The sequence below is a fragment of the Phodopus roborovskii genome, unplaced genomic scaffold, assembly GCF_943737965.1.
Source record: "Phodopus roborovskii unplaced genomic scaffold, PHOROB, whole genome shotgun sequence".
Lineage (NCBI taxonomy): Eukaryota > Metazoa > Chordata > Mammalia > Rodentia > Cricetidae > Phodopus > Phodopus roborovskii.
Window position 1 is genome coordinate 10,789,774 of NW_026126424.1, and position 13,011 is coordinate 10,802,784.

Here is a 13,011-nt window from a genome sequence, read left to right on the forward strand (position 1 = left end):
TGTGGAGGTCAGAGGTCAAAGCCATCTGCCTGATGCTGTCTCCTTCTTGTCCCCGGCCCAGTGCTGGGTTTTAGACATGTCTTCCTGGCTTTTCTGTGGATGCTGGGAATCCAGACTCCGGTCCTCACCCTGGTGCATCAGGCCTTTATCAGCTGAGCAGTTCCCAGCCCTTACACCTTAGCTTTTGAGACAGGGGCTCTTACTGAATTCGCTAGCCAATGAGCTCCAGGAATATGCCTATTTCTGTCTCATGGCAGCGGGGGGGGGTGGGGAATGGGGGGTGGGGAGGTGGGGGGGGATGGGGGTGGGATGGATTAAAGACACACACTGCCAAGCCTGGCTTTTACAACGGTGCTAGGGTTCTGAACTGAGGTCTTAATGATTGTATAGCGGGCAGTTTACTGACTGAGCCATCTCCCTACATCCCCTTATCGATAACTTCTTTTCTTGATATGGTTTTACTATATTGCTGAGGCTAGCCTTGAACTAGGTTCAAATGGTCCTCCCACCTGAGCCTCCTAAGATGCTGAGGCTTACCCAGTGGTACATGCTACTGAGCCTAGCTTCTTTAACCTTCCAATTTATATCCATTTTTAAACTTGTATTTAAAAAAATACATTTGAGAGTTGATTTCAAGTTCTAAACAATTATTATCTTTGTTGGGTCGATGTTAAGTCAACCTTGACAGCAGACCAGAAGACACCTGACTGGGTATATGACCTGAGAAAGCTCACTTTTACTATTTATGTTATAGAGACCCAGAAAGCAACGTGCTGATCAGGGGAGCTAGCTTGGTTGTCAAAGTGCTTGCACTGCAAGCAGGACACAGTTTGAGTCTCAGAAGCCATTTCTAAAAGCTAGGTATAGTAGTCATTCCAGTCCCGGAGAGGCAGAGAGGTTTCTGGGGCTCACTGGCAGTGCCACAAGTCTATCTGGTGAGTTATAGGCCTGGGAAAGACTGCCTCCAGGAAAAACCAACACGAAAAGGTAGATCTCCATGGTTGTCTTTTGGCCTCTACATGTGCTCATACACAGACACACAGACACACACTCTCACACACACACTCCCTCTCACACACACACATACACAAAAACCACACACACTCTCTCTCACACACACTTAAACACTCTCTTACACACACACACTCACATACACACTCTGTCACACACACTTAAACACTCTCTTACACACACACACTCTGTCACATACACTTAAACACTCTCTTACACACACACTCTGTCACACACACTTAAACACTCTCTTACACACACACACACACACACTCTGTCACATACACTTAAACACTCTCTTACACACACACTCACACACACATACACTCTTACACACATACACACATTCTCTCTCACACACTCTCACACACATACACAAACACACTCTCTCTCTCTCTCTCTCACACACACACACACACTCTTTATCATTTGATTCTTAATTGTGTTGAGTGAATGCATCTTCCAAGGTACGACCCAGAATTGATGGCGTAGCATCCGGTCTGGTGGATAAGCCCTTCGGAATCTGAAGGTCTGGGTTCTAGCTCCAGCTCAGTTATTTCGGAATGGTGCAGACTTGCGGCAAGGGACTTCACCCCCTAAATGTGCCTAGCAGCGACAGCACCCTGAGCGGCAACGCAAGTGCTCAGGTGTAGCACACGGAAGTGGTCACTTCAGGCCAGTGATGGCGCCGGGCAGAACTGTCCTTTCAGCGCTCTCAGAGTGTCCTATATCCTGCACTTGCTCTGCCCCAACTTGGGCAGTCTATTTACAGGTTGCAGATGACTACGTGAAGACAGCCGAATGGGCTAGCAGATGGACTACTTATGAGCACAGGTGCACAGTTCCAGGAAAGCAGAAAAGCTCTCAGCTGTTTCAGCAACTCCAGCAATTTAAAGGCTTGTGCTATCCTTTCTTCTTTTTTGGGGGGGGGGGCTGGCGGGCAGGGCTTCTCTGTGTAGCCCTGGCTGTCCTGGAACTCGCTCTGTAGACCAGGCTGGCCTCAAACTCACGAGATCCGCCTGCCTCTGTCTCCCCAGTGCTGGGATTAAAGGTGTGCACCACTACTGCCCAGCTATCCTTTCTAATAGTGAGTTTTCCCTTAAGCTAACAATTCTCAACAGGGGTTACCCAAGACCATAAAAAAAACACGGATATTTATATTAATATTCATAACAGTAGCAAAATTACAGTTAACTGTAGAGTATGGCAACACGCTACATACAAAAAAACTTGCTAACTACAGGCATTAAATAACAGAGAATGAAGAGTGTACTGTAATTTATTTTATTTAGTAATCTAGGACGTTTGCAGCCGTTGGTATCTGGTGCAATTGGGAATTCAGGCACGTTGGTGCGGCTGTGAACATAGCAAGGCTCACAGTAAAAAAAAGTGTGACTGCAGATCTCTCTCAGTCTGACCTCATTGGTTTTGTTCTGAGGACTGTTGGGGCACACTCAACATGGCTTTAATTGTCCCTGATGGTAGTACAGGTTCTAGCCTTACTATAAATGTGTGACCGTCCCTCGCAGCCACCACTCTCTAGTCGCTATGTTTTTATAAAACTCTACTTTGGTCTCATGGGAACACCAAGCACCCAGTCCTGCCGGTACAACATCTGAACTGGGGAAAGACGCATACATTCAGTGGACGGTGGATGGATAGAGGCCAGAATTTTGTGTTGTTTTTCTGTCAGGGTAGCGGGGTCTCTAGTTTTGTTCCATTAGGGGGATTTTCTGAAGTGGAGGCTCATTTGGTGAAGTCAACCAGATCAAAGTAGCTGCCGAACAACATCCAAGTTTGATGTGACTCTTAAAACTCATTTACTTAAAGAGGGGAGAAGTATTTCCACGTATTCCACCTCCTTCCTCTCTTATTTCTCACCGACATGAGAATATCCCATACACGCTTTTTACAAGCAATTTTACAGCACTGATGAAACTAATTAAGAAAGAAATGGAAAAGATAGCTAGCCCAGTCCTTTTTATCTTAAGGTGAATCAGGCCTCAAAGGGAATTGAAGGCAATAATGTAAGAGGCAAAATGGGCCTGGGGCCAAGTGTCCCACCACCCACAAGGCATACTACTGGGTGATCGGGAACTTAGAGCGGACACATGACAACACATGCCTAGCATTCCTGAGGAGCTGGCCTCAATCCCCAGCACTGCAATACCAAACAAAACCCAGGCCAGGGAGTCACTGAGATCCACAGCAGACATTACCCATCACTTTATCACTTCCTTCTGAGCTCTGATGTTGCTGCACTCCATCAGGCTGAGTAATGGAAGAATGAACGATAAGTGGCTAATACTGAGAAAGGCGTGGAGATTTTTGTTCCAAAGTGCACTCAGTGCCACACTGTGGAAAGCGCAGGCAAGCAGGAGGCAGGACCAGATCTGCATGGGCTGTTTGTGAGGAAGACACACCAAGATTCTCACACAAATGCCGATAATATAGGCATCACCTTCAGAGAGAACACACTGATGGCATATTTAGAGAAGCCCCAAAAGGACACTCCTGGAACAAAAGTAATCTTCGCTAGGACTAAGAAGGGAGAAAGGGTAGACTTAACCATTTATATTAAAGGGGTTGCTAACCAGTGATAGCCATGCCCTATTTATTAGAAAACAAATGTCTCAAGCCAGGTGGTGGTGGCACATGCCTTTAATCCTAGCACTGGGGAGGCAGAGGCAGATGGATCTCTGTGAGTTCGAGGCCAGCCTGGTCTACTAAGCAAGCTCTCAGACACCTTCCAAAGCTACAGAGAAACCTATTTCTGAACATGTCCCCCCACTTCCATCCCCCCCCAAAAAGAAAAAAAGTCTCATGGCTTTTGATATGTACCAGGACTAAAGTCATGAACCAGAAGCCTGAGTATGAAAGGTAACAATATTTTTGCTGGACAGCTACTTCTGATTAAAATAAAGCTAGATTATAGTAAACTGAATATGATCTTTTTGGTTGCTTATTTGTTTGGTTTTTGAAATAGGGCCTTACTCTACATTCCTTGATGTCCTGGAACTTGATATATAGACCGGTCTGGCCTTGACTTCATAATAGAGATAGATTCTCCTGCCTCTGCTTCCCAAGTATTGGGATTAAAGCTGTACATGACCATACCCAGTCCAATATGATCTTTTGTTTTGTTTTTTCCAGACAGGGTTTCTCTGTATTGCTTTGGAGCCGTCCTGAAACTAGCTCGAAAGATCAGGTTGGCCTCAAACTCAGAGAGATCCGCCTGCCTCTGCCTTCCAAGTGCTGGGACTAAAGGCATGCACCACCAATGCCTGGCTGACCTTTTTTTTTTTTTTTTAAATAGCAGTTTATTTACTAGATGTTATTACTATTTCCAACCCTTTTAAAGATATGATTGGGGGGCTGGAGAGATGGCCCAGTAGGTAACAGCATTAGCTACTCTTCCAGAGGTCTTGAGTTTAAGTCCTAGCATCCACTTGGTGGTTCACAGCCAGCTGTAATTGTAGTCGCATGGAATATGGGATGTGCTCTTCTGGTGTGCAGACAAAATACTCATAAAATAAATAAATAGATAAATTGTAAAAATAAAGAAATGATTGGATCTAATTAGTAATGCTCAACTTTTCACAGAAATGAGGAATGCTGCCTTGAAATTTAATGTATATGTCTGTGCACTATGTGCATGCCTGGTGCCCGAAGAAGCCCGAAGACAGCATCAGATGCCCTGGAGTTACAGATGGTTCTGAGCTACCTCGTGGGTACAGGAATCAGCCTCCGGTCCTCTGGAAAGCAGTTAGTGCTCTAACCACTGAGCAATCTCTCCAGCTCCAAAGAATGGCTTTAAACATAATTGGTTATATGAATATGTTTTCACAATGGGAAAAATTCTCTTCACTGTCAGAACAAAGCATGACTCACCCATCTCAATTTTACACACTAGTCTGTTATAGGCCATGATTAAAGACAAGGAAGCAGGTGCCTACACTGTTCTTGACTAAGCCAATTTAATTAGAATTCCCTGTTATCTGATGAGGCTGCTGCTTTTAACTCACTGAAAAGCACTGTAGTGTGGTTAATGCACAATATCAAATATAGACTACTTAACACCTCTCAAAATAAAATAAATAAAATGACCTGCCCCCTTCCACTTGTCTCTTGTTTAAAAATAAATTAAGCATTTGAAGCTAACAATAATCTTTAAGATAGTTGACAACTACGTGCTAAACAATGTAGTTGTAGACTGTGAGTTCAACTAAATTTGACAAAAGTGTGAGAGGATTGGGGAGATTGGCTAATGGCACTGGTTCAATTCCCAGCACCCACATGGAAACAAATGACCCTCTGTAACTGGAGTCCTCTGGGATCTGGTGAATCTTCAGACCTCCATGGGCACCACATACACATGGGATACACAAACATACATGCAGGCAAACACCCATGCACATAACATAAAAATAAACTTTAAAAAATGCATGGTATATAAATACTATTAAAAAAAAAAAAACAACTCATAGAGCAGGGTGGGCTCGCCTTTAATCCCAGCACTCAAGAGGCAGAGGGCAGGTGGATCTCTGTGAGTTCAAGGCTAGCCTGATCTACACAGTCACACAGAGAAACCCCGTCTTGAAAAAAAATGTCAAAACAAACAAAACAACAACAAAAACCTCACAGAGAACTATTCATGTATAAAATAAAGGGCTTTTATACTGTCCTCCAGAATGAGAGTTTGAGCTTCAGTCTGGCTGATGAAGGGCAACTGGTAGAGAACCTTTCTAAACCACTGTAGCTAAACACACTCTGGCTCAGTTATTCACGAGAATAATCTATACTGGCCAGGACTCCTGTATCTGGGAATCAAGTAGTTTCCTTACAAGCTTCAGCAGCTAATGGATTCTGCCATCCACAGGAATGAGTATAATTTAACATGTGCGGCACTACGGTACACACCCACAGATCCGCACTCTCTCCTCTGCACATCTGCAATGAATCCTGCAAGTTTACCGCGGACTGCACGAGGGCGCAAGACGGCAAGACGTTTACAGACACAGAGAATGCAGTGATACAAGATAGCTTTCGTCCTTCTATCTTCTGTCCTCCCTTCCTACGGAAACTTGAATATTTATATGAAATTCCAACTACCACATACCATATTTGGTACCAAATACCAGAAAGACTATTGAAAGAGAGTCAACTATTTGGTGGCTCACTCGCACATGGCGCTGGTTAGGAACCACAGTGAGCAGCCACTGAGCGTTAGTTAAAGGCACTGTTGGCACTTGCCATTGTAAAAGAAAGAGTAGGACAAACTGAGTTACACTGTAGCTAGGAAGGCAAACTTCTCACCTCTTTCAGTACAGTGCATATAAAATACCCATTTTCTGTATCTCTTAAAAGCCGGGACTCACTGAATAAAACAACAGATCTTACTATCAGTGGACAAGCAACAGGAGAGTTACTTTCTCTGTCTTAAGGGACAGGATTACATACCAAATCTGGCTTTAGCTGGCAAACCAGGGGAAAGGAAAACCACATGGAGTGCAAGGTGGTGAACACAGAGGAAAGCCAGGACTGCCGAACCTCTCGACTTCTTGGAATTCGGTGAAGGGTGTGCTAGAAGGAGACAGCAGAGACCGAAATGAAGGAATAATTAATTCTCAAGTGAGATACAGTTAGCACCCATATTCTTATTCATTTTTAATTCTCATCTTAATTGCTTTAAAAGTAAGAGGTGCAAAGCCTATTGCATGCTTCATCCAACCTTGTACCATTGGATTATGACAAAGAGGTCCCTAAATGCAATTTTTAAATTAAATTCATTTTTTTTAAATTAAAATTTAAAATGAACTTTAAGCAAAGTTACTTTTGGCAATATGTTGGGAGAGATTATCCATAAAATATATTACGGGGAGAGTGTAACATGTTAATGTATACAAAGAGATCCAATAAACCAATAGATGAAGCAATCCCATACAAGATAGCCAAAGAAGATGGACAGATAACTTCAAGCAGAAGAGACACAAAGCCAGCAGACATGAACAGGCAGTTAACAATGAAACACAGGGAAAAACAGTAATTTTTCAAGTACTTATTGGACAGTAATCACAGACACCTAATGTTGTTGAGGTGGTAGAGAAATAGAACCACATTCGCTGTGTGACTACGTTGACACAACTGTTGGGTAGTGGACGGTGGCTCATGCAAGCCTTGGTGACCTGAGTTCATTCCCAGAACCCAGGCCAAGTGGAAGGAGAGTAGAGACTGCACAGTTGCGCGCTGACCCCCAATGCACACACCCCTCTAAATCATAAGCAAAATGTAAAGTCGTCAGCTGTCTTTGGCCTGGGGGTGAAGCTGCGGTATTAAACTGTGGATGTACTCCATCGGCAGGGCAGGTCAGTGGTGTGGAACCCAGCAGCGCACTCGGCTCTTAAATAATGACCTCCCTCGTGGGAGGCAGAGTACAGGCGCAGAGAGCAGTATCCACGGGACCAAGAAGTAAGCAAGTGCACTTGCCTCAATGCTAGGAATTATTGACTGAAAAATGAATAATAAGTCAAGTGACAACACAGAGCCCAAACCCCTTCTCTGGACAGAAATAAAAACCATGAGCAGTAGGACCTATCATGAGTTTCTTGCATAGAAATGAATATTTATGTTGGGATTGGCGGGGACACACAGAGGGAGGGGGCAGCCCTGCGTTTATTTCCAGAAACCTCCTTTTGTATTTGCACGGCCATTGGTTGATTTCAAACGTCTCTGCTACTCCGTGGCTCTAGTTATCACCATCTTTCACCTTGGTTGCTGCTACCAACTTTCTTTTGACCTGTCTCTTCCCTTTATCTTTCTATAATTTACTCTCTACAGAATCACCAAGACTCATCTTTTGATAATGTAAAGCAGGTCCTTTCATTTTCCTGTGAGTGAAACACAGGCTTTCCTGCGAGTGAAACAGATAAATAAAGGCCAAGCTCCTTGCAGCTGCTCCCAGGGTCCCGTATAATCCGGCTCCGCTCTGTCTCTAGTTCCCCCTTGCTAGCCTAATGGCCTGCATTCTGTCTATCCTCTCGGCGAGTCAAGCTTCCCTCCTGAAGACCTCTTCTGCTCCAACTCAGTTATCCTTGTCCTTCAGATTAGTTCTCAATTGAGCATTATTTGTTCAGAGGACAGATAGCACCCCCTCGGCCAATACCCTGCTTTACTACCTTCACACAGATTATCAGTACCCAACTTAACTTGTTGATTTATGTATTTGGTTTCCTACCACTCTCACCAGAATGCAACTTGAGTGGATTTTCTTTTTTCTAACTGCTGTAATACCAGGGCCTGGTCTGGTATCCCCCATATTTTAAGTACTTGGCAAGCATTTGCCATGTTACTGCATGGACTTTTCCTGGGGAGACATTTTCTACCCCAGATAAGAGTGCCAATGACAGGCTGAAGAAACTATCCCACCCACGTTTAGTTTGGCGAACTAATCAGTTTAACTGAGCTCTCTGAAAGGCCGTCTACAGCAGCACGGGCCACACATCCTCTCCCCACCTTCCTCTGCGTCCTCAGGGAACAAGGGTGCCTCAAACTGTGTGTGCTGCCTGGAGAGCCCTTTCCTCCCATCCAGGACCTGATGACAGCAGATCCCATCCTGTGCAGCTCTCCTGTGGATAATGACAATTCTGAGAGTTCAAGGGGACGTGGCCATGCTGTACCAGAGGACAGCGTTCTACCACACATACAGAAAGCTATCATTACAGTTGCCAGATGTTCAGGCTGTGGTCTATGCACCAGGAGGTGAGGCAGATGCCTGGCTCTTCCCATCTCAGGGCTGAGGAGACCAACAAGTCCAAAGTCCTCACTATACATTAGAGCAATCTACATTTCTCAAGGTGACAATGTTAGGGCCCAGGCACAGGCTTTCCACGTGTCCTGATATATGTGGAGTAGTCCTTTGTTGGTGTTTCCTGGATCTCTGTGCCTTGCTGAGGGGACTTCAGTAACACCTTCCTAGTACCTTAGAAACTGCAGCACCTTCATATGGAGGTTACTCTTGGCCTCCTATTGTTCCAATACACAGCAAGTACCTGTCCCGACCAGTTTCTTCCTCCTCCTCCTGTTTTGGCTTTTTGATGCAGGGTTTCTCTGCATAGCTCTGTCTGTCCTGGAACTCACTGTGTAGACCAGGCTGGCCTTGAACTCGGAGATCCCCTTGCCTCTGCCTCCCAAGTACTGGGAACAAAGGCTTATGCCACCACCACTGGCTTTTTTGTTTTCAGATCACTTTTTATTTATATACTGACACGAGCCCACAAATCTCGCTTTCTCTCCCGCTCTTGTGAGAACTACGCTACTCCTGTACCTTTGCCCTGTGAACTGAGGTTATCCATGTCACCAGTGACACGCTCCACCCTCAAACCGATAAGGTTTTGGGGAGAAATGCAGAATAAGAACACAGGACCTTGCAATCTTCAGACTTCTTTGTTAGCTCTCAGGCCCCCGGTTCCTTCAAGAAACTGCTGAAAATTTTGGAATTGCTCTTGCCTGGTAGTCGGCTGGGCTAAAGGGATCTGAGAAAGGAAGAACTAAGCCGCCTCATTTCTTCGTGCAGTTCACTGTGTACATCCCAAATATGGATGTGCTTTGAAATATAATCCACTCCCGTTTACACTGTCAGCCAATGGAATGAGATTTGTTCTCTTTCTCTATCACACAGGGGGGAAAAGGGCATACATCACTGAAACATTGTATTTGAGCCTCCTAACTCTCCAGAACCTGGCCACTCATCTCAACCAATACATGATCAAATGTGAGTGTCGGGGCAGACAGGAAACACTGGAGTGTAAAAGCTTCAAACAGGGAAGTAGATTGTTTTATTTTCAGGCTTCTTCTAGTTTGCCTGAAATTATGTGAAACACCCAGTTAAATACGGATGGTATATGACAACTTTTAACAGTCACAGTATGTTCCAGAATTACATCACCCCTAAAAACCACAAACAGATCTGGCTTCAGATTTGTGGAAACTAAATAGAAGTTTACAGTGATTTAGATGGAAAATAATTCCACCAGAGAATCCAGATGGCATCATAAACCACAGCAGAGCAGACCAAGTGGCTATGAAGTCATTTCTTCTTGTTACCACACACTGAAACGTGTAACGTACTTATTATTTAAATGGATGCCACACTATTGCAAAATCCTGGAAACAAGATGAACACTAAAACGGCCAAATTTTATTCAACAAGCATGCCTTCAGTTTTCTTTCATAACATCTAAAAATAATGTCATCACTTTCTTTATATACATGTACACACACACACACACACACACACACACACACACACACCTATGATGGCTGAACCAATCATTTTAAAATTAGGATAACCACGATTTACCACAAAACAATTCTTAAACACTTGTCCTTCACATGTTTGGTAGATGTTTCTCTCATGGGAACTGGTGAGGTGTCACAGAGTGACGGAACAGAGAGCTGTGGTAGTTTGAGTCTTTTGCCACCCAGTCTAGCAAACCAGCCTGTGGTGACCTAAATCTCCCATCCTGTGCACGGCTCTCACCGGGGCTCTCCAGGACCTCAGTTCTCAGGTGTGGTGACTACTTGTTTACATATGCAGTCCTGTGCAGATAAGGCAAGCCTCGAACTTGAAGCCATTCCCCTGCCTATTCATCCCAAGCACTGTAGTTTTCAGGTAGCACCTCACCCAGCTTATCCAGGCTGACTAGCTGACTAGTAAGAGACAGATGAGGCTAGGGCTCCACCTTCCCTTGAGAAGCCCCTTCCTGCTTAGGGGGAAATCCCCCCCCCCAGAAATAACTGTTGGATTATGACCCAAAGACTCTGAAGCCTTCTAAGGCAAACTGTTGTCTTTCTGGTGCCTTCTTTTGACAATATCCAGTCTTCCTTCACATAATGCACTCTTCCAGCTGGTTTTGGTGGTGTTAATCCCATCTCCTTTATCCCCAAACAAAATCCCCAAATAGGCTTGGAACAGTTTAAGCATCATGGAGTGTTATTTCTAATGTATGTTGGATGGTTTAACCAATCATCCCGAAGTCAAAATGACCATAATCCGCCCCCCCCCCCACACACACAAAAGTGGCTACTCCTGGCTCTTATGATTGGCTAAAATAGATGGGAACACAACCCAGCAGGGCACCCTAAGGCAGATGTTTGCAATGGCTTCTTTCTCTGTCCATAAGCTGTACCCAACCTTTCCTCAACCATTACAGACCAGGAAGCCCAGAGTTTGCCCCCTTAACATCAGGGCTTAGGGCAGCAGGAGCCAAACACAACAGCAGAAGACAGGGCCATCATTAACAATAGCCCAGCTGCTTGTTGTCTTGCCAGTGGCAAGGTCACAGTTTTTTTTGTTTTTTTAATTCTGTTTTGTAAGTTGGCAAATTCCTCTTATTCCCTGTTTATGACCCTGGGCTTCAGAACTGTACTTGTTACAAATGTAGATTTATTCACTCATCACTCATTAAATACACAATACGAACTTACCAGGTGATGAGAATTGAGGGTGGATAAGACACTTGGAGGGAACTCTCCACATATCCAGGCCCCAGAAGGAAATTCATGGAAATAATTGAAAACCAACAGACAAGTACTTAATTATGTTAGTCACCCAGTACGAAACAACTAACATACTCTTCCTGTAGGCGGCCTGAGGTGACCTGTGGAGATGGTTTGCTACTCCCTCGACCCAGAAAACCCCACGAAATCATGCAAGTCAAGAGGATTGAATCTTCGGGTTCACTTGAAGCACACCCATAAAACTGCCCAGGCCATCAAGGGCATGCATATCTGAAAAGCCACCAAATATCTGAAAGATGTCACTTTGAAGAAGCAATGTGTGTCATTCAGGCAGTACAATGGTGGAGTAGGCAGGTGCGCCCAGGCCAAATGGTAGAGTTGGACACAGGATCGATCGGTGGCCAAAAAAAGTGCTGAATTTTTGCTGCACATGCTTAAAAATGCAGAGAGTAATGCCGAGCTTAAGGGTCTAGATGTCGATTCTCTGGTCACTGAACACATCCAGGTGAACAAAGCACCTAAGATGTACCGACTGACCTACAGAGCGCACGGCCAGATTAACCCATACATGAGCTCCCCCTACCACATCGAGATGATCCTCATGGAAAAGGAGCAGATTGTTCCAAAGCCAGAAGAGGAGGTTGCATAGAAGAAGATATCCCAGAAGAAACTGAAGAAACAAAAGCTTATGGCACGGGAATAAACTCAGTGTAAAATAAATGCAGATGAAAGTAAAGGTCTTCTGTATAAGCAGTTTCAGATTGCCTGCTAATCAACCCTGTTGGGAGGGGGATGCTTAACATACTGCAGAGCTTTATTAAAGTGATGAAGCTGTGAAACACTGCAAACAACAGCCATAGTTTTACTGAATTAGCATTTACTGGGGAACTGTTGTGTAAAAGACCTTGGGTGTGAGTCTGCCTTTAAGTTAAATGTGTGTTAGTGCTCCTTTCAGACTTGTTTAACATCTTAATTATTTGGGAGGGGAACCATATTGAACTGTTTTCTGTCATCAGTGACTTGGGAACAGCTGTTTCAGTGACATTTCCTGGCCTCTGAGGGCAGCCCAAACAGGTGTGCCCACTTTTTTTTGAGCCTGGAGAGCAGGGTCAGCAGTAAAGGTTGCATACTGTTCCTGCAGAGGACCTAGATCGCCTCTGAACTCAAGCTTTGGGGCCTCTGATAACCTCTTTCAACTAAAGTACAGTATATACACACGGAAGATGAATCTCAAGTTTTATAAACTGACATTACAGGGAATGTAAGGTATCTGATATTGGCCACCCAAGTAGCTAGGGCTTGACTTAAATCTGCTGGAATTGTAAATTTGAAAGTCATGCATTTGCTAACAAACTAGGAAGTGGTTGCCTGTCAATACTGCACCAAGCTATTTTTTTATATGCATTTGTCTCTTGGGCACTTCTAATTACAAGATCCATGCTATCCCTTAAAAAAGAAAAAGAACCAACTAACATATATACA

The 13,011-nt window shown here is 44.4% G+C and overlaps 1 protein-coding gene and 1 pseudogene across 1 annotated transcript in view; one reads left to right on the forward strand and one right to left on the reverse strand.

Annotated features, from left to right (window-relative positions):
• The window catches only part of Alg14 (ALG14 UDP-N-acetylglucosaminyltransferase subunit), a 68,006-nt gene that overhangs the window by 37,178 nt on the left and 17,817 nt on the right, over positions 1-13,011 (reverse strand). The window contains exon 3 of the mRNA XM_051185589.1: positions 6,472-6,594. Within this exon, the coding sequence (XP_051041546.1) occupies positions 6,472-6,594 (123 nt within the window). The remainder of the gene's footprint in view (positions 1-6,471; positions 6,595-13,011) is intronic.
• On the forward strand, positions 11,664-12,178 carry LOC127223085 (60S ribosomal protein L17-like; annotated as a pseudogene).